The 11952-nt window shown below is 35.1% G+C and overlaps 2 protein-coding genes across 2 annotated transcripts; both read right to left on the bottom strand.

Moving 5' to 3' along the window:
* Nucleotides 1-1727: 1727 nt before the first annotated feature.
* Nucleotides 1728-5593, bottom strand: LOC145079936 (nucleic acid binding protein). Its single transcript, XM_079023140.1, has 5 exons — nt 5269-5593; nt 2490-4716; nt 2319-2400; nt 2168-2215; nt 1728-2078 (listed from the first exon to the last, which is right to left on the bottom strand). The coding sequence occupies exons 1-5, from the start codon at nt 5546-5548 to the stop codon at nt 1875-1877; spliced, it is 2841 nt and encodes a 946-aa protein (XP_078879266.1). The 5' UTR covers nt 5549-5593; the 3' UTR covers nt 1728-1874.
* A 501-nt stretch (nt 5594-6094) lies between these two features.
* LOC145079920 (perakine reductase-like) lies at nt 6095-8633 on the bottom strand. Its single transcript, XM_079023139.1, has 7 exons — nt 8417-8633; nt 7648-7818; nt 7326-7529; nt 7081-7253; nt 6900-6996; nt 6668-6821; nt 6095-6480 (listed from the first exon to the last, which is right to left on the bottom strand). The coding sequence occupies exons 1-7, from the start codon at nt 8477-8479 to the stop codon at nt 6296-6298; spliced, it is 1047 nt and encodes a 348-aa protein (XP_078879265.1). The 5' UTR covers nt 8480-8633; the 3' UTR covers nt 6095-6295.
* Between the last annotated feature and the right edge of the window lie 3319 nt (nt 8634-11952).

The raw sequence follows: 11952 nt of genomic DNA, 5'->3' as shown, positions 1-11952 counted from the left end.
AACAACTCTATATAAATGATTATATTTTTAGCTTTAAAATAAAAAAATAATATTTGATGTTTTAAATAATTATAATGATAGAAATTAAAACATTAAGAAAATAAATTTTAAAAAATTAATTAACAATAAAAACAACTATAAATAACATCAAATCATATATTATATTTAATTTTATTCATGTGTAACTCGCGGGTAGAAGTCATTCAAACGATTAAGATTATGAAGTTATAATAAATATATATATTATCATATAATTCAAAATAATCAATATATTATATCAATTTAGTATATATACAAATTATTATATCAAATTTAACAACAACGTTATTGTTATATTTAAAAAATCATATATTTGTAAAGACTTCAACTATATAGGTGTTTCTGCGCAACGCGCGGGCATTCGCCTAGTATATATATACCACCTATCACCACTTAAGACCACCAACCATCATCACCACCCACCACTACTATTACCACCTACCACCATCACCACTCACCACTTACCACCATCTACCACCACCACCACCAAACATCACCACATGTCACCACCACCTGCCACCATCACTTATCAATCAACACCCATCACCGTTCATCACTACCACCCGCCACCGTCACCCCTACCTAACATCCACCAAAACCACCACCCATTATAACCATGCCTACTACCAACCATCAGTCACCACCACTACCACCATCACCACCCGCAACTTACTACCACCAAACTTCACCACACACCACCACTACTCGCTACCACCAGCCATCACCACCACACGCCACTACTCACCCACCAACACCACTACAACCCATCACCCACCAAAATGATGATAACTGTTGGGAGGGAAAGACTTTCTCCTCCTTTATAATATGAGAAATTAAATATCTTTTTACTTTTTCTTATAGTTATTTTCTTATTGATGCAAAATGATGATAAGTGTTATATTTTTATATATAATTAGTATTGTTTAAGACACTTGTTATAATTTCATATGGATGGGAAGAAAAGTGAAAAAATATTTAATTTCTCTTATAATATATCCTTGCCATTCTAAAATAAAATTCAATTCCAAACCCCCAAATCAAGGCAAAGAGGCTCAAAACTAAAAGCATGAATTCATAATAGAACCGATTACTTTGGATACAATAAATATCCAAAAGTGTAACGTGGGCATAAGTGAAGCTGTATAGGGGGCATTAGGCTAAAATGCGAAAGAATAAGGGAATGAAAAATGGAAACGGAAGCCACTTTTTTTTTTATCAAAGCCAGGTTTCGATCCTGGGACCTGTGGGTTATGGGCCCACCACGCTTCCGCTGCGCCACTTTGATTGTTGATGTTGCCTGTAACGGTAAAATATTATAATACTGCTTTGAAGCTTTTGTCATTACTTAACTCCTAGTCTCTTTACTCTCATAATAACTGTTTAACAAAATATAATTATTAAGCTGCAATCGTTAAAAACTCATTCACTCTATAAATTTCGATTTTATTGCACCAAATACTAATGCTCTTATTTTTCTTACTTTAAAAGGTGATTATTTGCATTCCTAGTAAAGTTTTAGCTTATCATAATGCTTTATTGTATAACAAAAGCATTCTCTGTGGTTATTACAATTTTAATCTCTAGAATCTCCCACAATTGTCGTTTAGCTTTCGTCTTTCACTTTCAAACTTCAATAGGCGTTGTTAATCAGGCGTTATTAAGTCAAACCCAAAAATTGACAAAATACATACCAACATAAAATTGTACGCATTCTATTTGAACTTAAAATCTCTAAACGTATACATACAATGGCGGCTTTACGTATGTACAAAACAAGAACACAATGACATCCATTGTCCATCGAGTAGTAGCTAGAATTAGTTGGTTAATTACTATTATACCCATTCAAAATTGGTTTCTTTAGGTAGAACAAGAGCAATGAGGCAGTCTGGTGTATCAGGGGCAATGGAGAGAAGAGAGCATGTCTCATGTGAGTAAGGGAGAATGAACACAAGTCTTGACCATATGGTTCTAGTAGTCCCAATCTTTATCACTCCTGCACACTCCCTTTGCTTCAGGTATGATATAAAATCTTGAAACTGCAATTTAAAAAAACAAAAAAATCATAAAACATAATTCAGCTAAACATAGAAAGTTACAGTGGTAGTTAAGATCATAAGTTAGTTACCCCTTTTTGGTCAGCAGCAGCACTTGGGAGGAGTTGGCATACTTCTCTCTGTATATCAAATCAATCATCAAACAACACACACCACAAGTATTAATAAATAATTTTATAGCCTTAAATAAAAAAAATTATATAGAATTATTAATTATATGACCTTGTGTGGTGGGGTGCTAGAAAATGTTGACATCACATGTCTAAAGTCAGTCCGCTTTGTTATATCTAGTTTAGCAGGCCATCTACAAATCACCAACATAAATCAATACAAGTTAGTAATTTATTTATATATCCAAAAGAGAATATATCAAATGAAAAAAAAAAATAATACTCTGTAGGCTCTGAGATATTATTATCCGAATAATTGCAGACATCTGAATGCAGTTTATGTGCATGTATTGTAGAGTAGTGAACCCCACTTTTACTCAATGTCCCCTGCCAGTGACTTCCCATCATCGGAGACTCGACCGCTGGTGGTGGCGGAGGTGGTGGCTGAGACTCGAACAAAGGAGGTGGAGACGGCGGCAATGGTGGCGGTAATTCCTGATGAATCGGTAACGGAGGCGGCATATTTGGTTGTGGTGGTAATGGTAATGGTGGTGGCAAGGTTAACTGAGGTGGTAATGGAGGTGGTCCCACGTCAGGCTGAGGTGGCACATAATACATCTGATCATGATGTGGCGGTGGCAATGCATTATGAGTGAGTGGAGTTACAGAAGCAGCAGGAGGCAAGAAAGGAGGAGGTGCTGCCACATGATGATGATGAATCATCCCGTGTGGCTGTGGGTCCCCCCACGAGCTATTCGGAGGAGGCGGCGGAGGAGGAGGAGGATAATACATAGGTCTCATTTGTATCGGCTGTGAGTGTGATGGTGGACCATAATGCCCCTGCATGTGTGATAGCGAAACAGTTTCCGGATTATTCCTATACGTCCAATTTTGGTATTGCATATTGTTTGATTGGAAAGAAACAGAATCCCTTTGGGTTTTATCTTTACGATAATGTCTAAGATGTCCAATAACTGTGGCAACCTCTTCAGGAGACACAAATTCCATCAACAAAGCACCTTCACTCATAAGCTCATTAACTGCAAGTGGGCCCTTAAAAACTACTTTTCTTACTTCATACAATATCTCATCTTTCTCCAACTGGCTTTGAATGTTTCCAACATACACATGACAGCTACACCCAACAGCCACACCATTTATATCGCCTCTTGTGCCTACGCCTATATCTAAAAACTTTATCACCCAAGGAGAACGCCCCCTCATAACTTCCCTACCCTTTATAGCATCCAAAATGTTATTATACTCAATAACTGCAAACCCTTTAAATGCTACGTATAAAAACTTATCTATTGGACCAAATCTTTCAAATTGAAACCTTACATGTCCCTCAGGTGAGTCGGGCACACCTAATGACCCCACCCAAAGCTGTCTTGAAGCTGTGTAAACATCCATTGCAGCTTGGTCGCCATCACCGAGCCAACTCGGTTGACCGGTCAACGGGGTTAAATGATGTTTGTTAGGTGATTCGAATGTTCTATTATTGCCAATTTGATTTCTTCCATCGAATGGGTCCCGGGGAGTTGATGAGCTGGCGTGGGGGAGCTCTTTGTGATCTACAGAGTCTAGGTCCATAGATTTTGGGCCTCCACTGTTGTTGGAACTTGTGTTGGATGTAATTGATCCTTCTCTAACAGAAGCTTCTGAGGTTCTAGGAACTAAAAACTGCCTAGGGGTAAATTTGGAAGAATTTGTATCGTCTCCATCGCTGTCCGCTTGTTTTTCCCCTGACTTCAACTCTTCTAATATTTTCTCAAAAGCAGAGGTGATGTCAGACACAATGTTAGATGAAGCTGATTTACTAATGCTTTTGACTGTCGAAAGTATCCATTTTTTTAATGATGGATCCTTATCAAGAACCAGACTCAATAAGCAGTTTTTGTCTGTTGAAACTTCATCATCACATGTGTCAAGTCCGGCTGTCACCTGATTAAGAAAATACTGCCCCCCATTGGGAACAGGAACAGCATCTGTTGAAGTTGAACTAGAAGTACAGAGCTCAAAGCATGCTGCAAGTGAATTTCTAGGACAGGTAAAGAAAATCCATAGCACACATAATACACGAAACTTGGATAATATGACAGATGGAGCTTCATTTTCGTTAGAAAACTTTTCTTTGAGCTCAGAGAATGTTTTTGGAGAATCAAAGATGTTTGTAACATCTTTGTTTACAATCTGGAAGATTCCTTGTCCCTCGAATGATGAAATAAAGAAGGTTAGAACATTGAGAAAGACAGCTGAACAGATGCCTTGGATAACAGAGGATGTTGGTGTTTCTGATGAAGCAGCTTGACAGATAGTAGATAGACCAAATATACAGATTTTAGCAGTTCCAAATGAGAAACCATCAGCATCTTCACCTCTGTTTATGATTGCCATGCTCCAGTTATGTACATTGATACAAACTTTTGCTGCTGCTTCAAGAGCAGTAGGGCAACATGATGCATATTTGGGGACAAACTCTGCTACAAGACGTTGAACACTTGTGCAACCTGTGTTAAAAACATTTTTTAAATGATGATCAAATGAGTTCTGTTGCACTTCAAAACTGGTACCATTGGAATTTTGTAGAAGATAGCTTTTGTCTATTACAATCAAAATAACAAAGTGGATACAACGGTTAGTGAAAATGTTTTATATATATGTTTGTAACTGTAAACTTCAAAATATGTTGTTGTCTTTGAATAAAACTAAGAGGTTATAAGATAACTTTGTTTGCCTTTCTTCTTTCTAAATCCAACAATATAAGTACCAAAACATCAATAAGGTTGGTGGTATACAGGTGCATTTGAAGAGTGCTAGGTTTGAAATGGATAAATCTTATTGCTTTCTTTGGATCAGAGGAGCACCTATTGCACATCAAATAAACAAATTCACGCACAGATTACATATACTGATAACTAGAAGTTATAGAGCCGGAGTAAATAACGAATCGGATAAGTCTTGGTAGCAATTGTAACATGAATTACTAACATAGTCTCATTTTCATCATCTTAATAGTTAATTTTAGGGTTTATAGATAGTTTTCTTTAAGAAATGTGTACCTCTGGAGGCGGTGATGAGGGAGAGATAAGCCTGTTCAAGTTCGGGCATGAGACGAGCATCCTTCTGAGAAATACAATACTTAAGACGCTTGTAAGACTCGTAGAAATTGGCAATCTCCTCTTGATTTCTCCGCTTTCGGGCAATTTCTTCCTGCGATAGGGTTGTAGTAGGTACATTCGCACTCGTCTGAGGCGCCGGTGGCTGTGGCTCTGCTGTTGATGGCGGTTGCGGCAGGTCGTACAGTTTTCGCTTCTTCGGAGGCTGCTCCGTCGAAGCCATGGCAGTGGGGGTGGACCTTCTTTCGTCAGACAGTTGCTTCTCGAACAGTATGAAAGTGTTGCATAAAAACAAAAGAATGGTCAAAATTTTCTTTCAGCACCTCCATCTTTCAACTAATGTCGTTAAAACTTCACACTAAAAATCGGGTTGCAAAATAACACCATATTAATCGATAAAAATAACAAACTACTTTTTGTTTATTTTTTGCTCTTTTTAAAATGCCTGCTTTTTTTATTTTAATCATAGCAATATATGTATATCAAAGAGGGTAAATATGTATAGTAGGCCATGACATTTAAAGGTTCATCACTCGTTCAAACTTAGCATTTTGTATTTTCGGGGCACATTTTGCGAAGGTTTAGACTTTAGAATTACAAAACACATTATTAAAGATGCGAAGAAAAATAATAACCACAAGAATTAATCTGGTTCACACAATCAAGATAATCGTGTTACATCCACATAATAGATGTATTATTCATTTTCTCAACGATACAAAACTTTCTCAACACATATAACCATATTCTACAATTTAGGATCCACATATATCGAAACACCTTTGAAGAAAAACAAAGCTTAAAACATGTGTTTACTTACACCGCTAACCAACCAATTTCACTGCCAACATACAACAACAACAACAATACCTAATTCCCACAACTGCTAACATGAGGAAGATAAATCACAGTGTCCACAAAGTATAGGGGCACAAAAGGTATATAGCGGAGCATGGGTGCATGAAGATGATCAAGTGTTGTTCTTAGGGGGCGAATTTGCAAATTTCCACGAGATACGTAGAAGAGCTTCACCAGTTCTACAACCAGCAACTTCATCGATAGGAACCGCATTAGAAATTTCTTCAACGTCTTCTTTTGTAAGTTTCACTTTAACTGTACCAACATTCTCATCAAGATTCTTAATCTTAGTTGTACCTATGTCAAAAAAAGAACCAGCAACCAACCAATCAGAAATAGTAAAATACTTTACTCAATGTAGTCTAATGTACTTATAAATTCCGTAATAACAACTTTCTCACATTTTTTACTCTTAATAACAATTTAGTTTATATTTTACCAATAGCAACGTACATATATTTCTTCTTCTTTATAGTAAACTTACCAGGAATAGGCACTACATCCTCCCCCTGATGAAGAACCCAAGCAAGAGCAAGCTGAATAGGGGTACATCCGTGATTTTTTGCCATTGCTTCTACACGATCATAAACAACCTTGTTCTTTGTAAAGTTTTCTCCAGTAAACCTTGGATGTGAACCCTAAGAGAGAATCTTTGATATCAAAAGCTTTTTATACTCCTAACTTTAATGCAAAGATATATGTAGTTGATTACTTACCAATATACTATTTTCGGGTACACTTTCTTTAATTGCTTTGCCCCCAAAAAATCCACGCCCAACAGGACTGTATGGAACTATGCCTATTCCAAGTTCCCTTTGCAACAAACAAATTTAGGGCAACATACAAAAACCCAAATGGGAAATAAATCAATAGATTGAATAGAAAATAGAAATATACCTGCACAATGGAATCAGTTCTTCCTCAATATCACGGGTCCAAAGGGAATATTCCATTTGTAAAGCAGTGATTGGATGAATGGCATGTGCTCTCCTGATCGTGTCTGCGTTAGCTTCAGATAGCCCGATGTACTTTATCTTACCTTCTTCCACCATCTTTTTAAGTTCTTCCATCTGTATTTCAAAAGAATATGTAATGTCTGTATGTGAAACTCAAGAAATCAAGGTCCACAAGTGTAAACTTACAGTGTCTTCAATAGGAACAGTTGTGTCAATTCTATGTATGTAATAGAGATCAATGTAATCCACACCCAACCTCTTTAGGCTACCCTCACAACACGAACGTGCATATTCAGGGGTACCTTTGACTTTAATACCAGTGGGTTCAATCTTGAATATACCGAATTTTGTGGCTAATTGGATCTTTTCTCGAGGTAATTCCTTTAATGCCTGCAGCATTCCAGTTTAATCAACTAGGATAAATGTTTGGCAATGTGATTACATTGGCAAGAATTTCATGAAGATTATTTATATAGCTTTGTTGTTTAGTATAAGGAAATCCAATTACCTTCCCAACTAGTATCTCATTAGCATGCTGAACCCCATATACATCAGCAGTATCAAAGAATGTAATTCCTCTACTAAAAACTTCCTTGAGCACTTTGATGCCTTCTTCCTCAGGGAGAGGATTGTTATAGATACCTGTAAGCCCCATGCAGCCATACCCTAATCTTGAGACCTGTATAAAGGAAAATGCGGTTGAATGTCTAACAGATCCATATCTAATTTGCAACTTAGAACCATTCTCTCTGTCAGACAATCAAGGTTGATCTTTTGCAGAAAATGATAAATCAAGGTACATGTTAAGTAGGCTAAGAACTTATAGAGTTTTATGGATCATAGTTCAATATTTAACATACTCTCTGAGCAATGATCTGATCCGAAAAATGAGATTTGTTTAAAACAGATGAATAGGGTAACGCTAGGGTTTGAATGTTTGATAGAAGTGTTTTTTTTTTTTTTTTTTTTTTTTTTCTAAATCGCTTCACAGGAATCTCTGCACCGAGGAGGCAGATCCTATTAATCAAACCAAACGATCACACAAGTTTGGGAATGCACGTAGCAACTAGATAGGAACTTAATCAGAGAATCAGATATGCGAGCAACATAATCCGACAAAATGCAAACAAGATAAATACCAATTAGAATTTTGCTACGATCAATGAAAGAGACCAAACTATCGTTTCTGATTTGTGCCAATGAACTAGGATGTGGTGAAAAAATGCTGGCTGATCATATATGAAACAGAAAAGGAAAAGATAAATCGAGACTCTGACCTCAAGCCCCTGATTCCCAAGCTTCACTCTAGGCATCTCGAAAGTTGAATTACGCTCCGCCATTGTTGCAATGCTCAAGTCGAGAGTCGAGACTATCGAATGTGGTAGGTGAACTCAGTGAACTTCACCACGTTTCATGGAAGCACTCGAGACGATTGACTAAGGTAGGTGACCTCAATGCTCGCGTCGCGTCGATAGTCTAGACTGTGGTAGGTAAACTGTAGGAACTGAATTCACTCTGTAAGGTTTTTGTTTCGATTGGCTTTAAAACGTCGAGTTATTGATGAAAACAGGGTTATTTAAAAAACTATTTATGAGTGTATTTGAAAAAACTTTTTACCATTTTATTGGGTAACAGAGATTGATTTTTTTCCATTCATTTATTATTTTACCTTTTTACTGCTCTTTTTTATATATAAAAATAGCAATTTTTTTTTATCTTTTCTATTTCTGGACAAAAAACAAACATTTTGATGCTCGGTTTCTACTTGTTTTGCCATCACTTGTTGATGTTTCGGTGAAACTTCTTAAAACACCAATCTCTATGGTTCTCGTTTGGTAGTATTCCGTTGTCATTTATTACATTTAATAATTTCCTAATTAAACTATTACAATAAAATTAAAAGGAAAATTTTACATTATAAAATAAATAGATAATTAAAACGACATGCATATTGCAAAATTACAATTTCAAAATCCAAAAAACACACCAAATAAACATCACATAGGTCTAGTTACGACAATGTGTTACCAAATTCATACACCTTAATACAACACTTTTATACGATTAAAATGTATTTCAGTATTTATGTGACAGCAACAAACTGTCACAAATAATCAAATCAGCAACAATATAAATAAGATAAATACTCAGTAGCTTAACAACAACTTCAAAGTGTCTCTATAACCCAGTAAACACTATTTTAGCTTTTTAATAAACTTCATCAGCATGTTGTGTCATAAAAACATATTTTTTTTTAACAGTGTTTTGATTAAGATCAATTGCGTACACCTTGACACTTTAAAATTGATATTTATTATACATGTTATATTTTCATTAAAAAAACTAATTTGACAAAATATTAACATATTAAATATAATTATTTTTATAGTTTTCATATCAAAACCGTCTAAACAAATTATTATATATATATATATATATATATATATATATATATATATATATATATATATATATATATATAATAATGAATCTAAGCATCGATTTTTATTTTTACTAAAATCAAATTATTTAATTTAAATTGATTTAAGAATAATATTTAAATATACTATATACATATTTGTTTATCTTGATAAAAAGAATTTTATACAACTTTTCCCGTCCAACTCTGGAACAATAAAAAAGTTTACCTCCTTTTTTCTTTGCAAATAATAAGAGATTAAGATGTTGAAAAAGAAAATCTTTTGTTGTGTAGAAATGATGATATCAAAAAAAAAAAAAACGAACAAAAAAATATTGTTATTTAAAAAAACAGCACACAAAAAATGTTATTTAAAAGTAAAAAAAAAAAAATACAATAAAAATGTGAAATAAAAGAGAGAAGGAGAAAAATCAGATATTTAAAATAAGAAAACATTAAGAAAAAATAAAGAAAAAATGTTATGCTATTGGATTTTTTATATGGTTGGTCCACATTGTTTTCATTTGTTGGATCTGTAGTTCCACGTCATATGAAAAGATCATAAGATCATCTTCCCTTTTAATATGTTTTTCCTTTTACTTTTTAGTTATTAATATATTATACTAATAATATAAAAAAAATACCTGACAACCTATCCTCTCTCCCTTTCTCTCAAACATATGGTAGTGGCTTAGTGTTTTAGTTTTAGTTGCTCTCGTGATGATGGAAGGATGAAGGATATTGGTAGCATTGGTCTCCATGTCATCTCGGGGCAGTGTTTCATGGTGTTCATTTGCCTTTTCATCATGTCAGTTGTCGGAGCTACTTATATATTTATTATATACTCTAGGGACATCAAATCCTCCCTTGTGTATGATCAAAGCATCCTTAATCTCCTTAGCACTTTCAAAGACGGTGGCGATATTGGAATCATCTTCACGTTAATTAATGAAATCTCACCAACATGGGTGGTCATCCTCCTTAGCATTGACATAAACTTCTTTGGGTACTTTCAAGATTTGGATGGTAGTGACCAGAAATATTAATATTGCACAACTACATGGTTTGAAAAATGTTTTTGTTCGCTTTCATAGGTGCAAATTCACAAATGTTTGCTAATACATGAATTTTAGTTATTTATGTACAAAATTTCCTAAACACTCGTCGAGGGGTTAGGACTTTTGAATGGTTTTGTAAGGTTAAGCAGCACAATTATCACTCAACTATATCATGATCTTTAGGGCATGATCCAAGATCACTCATCTTGTTCACCGAATGGGTTCAAGGAGTTGTCTTTATAGTTTTGTAGTTTTTATTCGGATTCTTAAAACCTCAAAAGTTATTAAGCAATCCAATAAGTTCAAAACTTTCTATGAATTTTTATATATTTCATTAAGACTAGCAAGGTTTCCTATGGTTAATAATCATCACTAAAAGAAAACTTAAATTTTTGGAGGTTAAGTATGTTGCGACAACTTTGGTTGTTTTGGTGCTACTCTTTGCTCTTATTAGTATTGTGTTCAAAGAAGAATTCAATCTTTGGAAAAGAAATCATGAAGTGGCTCATCATTTTCCGGCGAAGGTCATAACTAAGAACCTAACTAGAAGAACTGACTTTCCCACACCACTATCATCTCCATACCCTATACCCCTTGGAACTCACCACTGAATAAAGCTCCAGGATCCTCATTAGAAACCTCATGAAAACCCTCTAAACACCACATATACCCACAACCCACCTGGGGCATTGTTGCCGCATGAAAATGGGTGATAGTGGGCATTTTTTGCTGACCAAGAGACAACAGGGCGAATAAAATGGGTGATAGTAGGGTGTTGGCATGATTTTTTTCTCATATTGACAGTAAACAGAGATGGAGAAAGGGTGTAGCGTAATTTTTTTAAAATTTTAATTATTAAAATATATAAAAAAAAATTAATAATAAGATGGTCTTTGCATACAAACCACACCATCAATGTAAAAAATGCAAACCACAAGGACCAACCATGTCAAAAATCCAATATTAGGACCAAATATGTGAATTTGGGTAAACTATATGGGCCAAATCTATAATTTACTAAAAAATGGTAAACTTTAGCCTCTAAGCGAGCTACAACCCCCTCCCCCGAAGCCCATATGGGATGCAATTACAAAATACTAGGGGTAGCAATCATGTCGAGTCTGGGTTCGCGGGTCAGAAAGCATCAACTTGTAAACAACCCATATAATTATTTGTGTTGCAGGTTGGCGAGTTGGAAAATTTAATCAGGACACAACCCGTTTAAGTATATGAGTTTATGGGTTTGTGGGTTAGATTCGGGTTCATGGGTTAGTGAGTTGACCCATGATCCCATATATTATTTGCGTAATAGTGAGGACTGGTTTGATTTATGGCA

This window comes from Lactuca serriola, chromosome 1 (genome assembly GCF_051521515.1).
Source record: "Lactuca serriola cultivar US96UC23 chromosome 1, Lser_US96UC23_V15, whole genome shotgun sequence".
In the NCBI taxonomy this organism is placed as follows: Eukaryota; Viridiplantae; Streptophyta; class Magnoliopsida; order Asterales; family Asteraceae; genus Lactuca; species Lactuca serriola.
The sequence above is the reverse complement of the archived record's forward strand: the minus strand, read 5'-3'. Positions and strand labels throughout refer to the sequence as shown.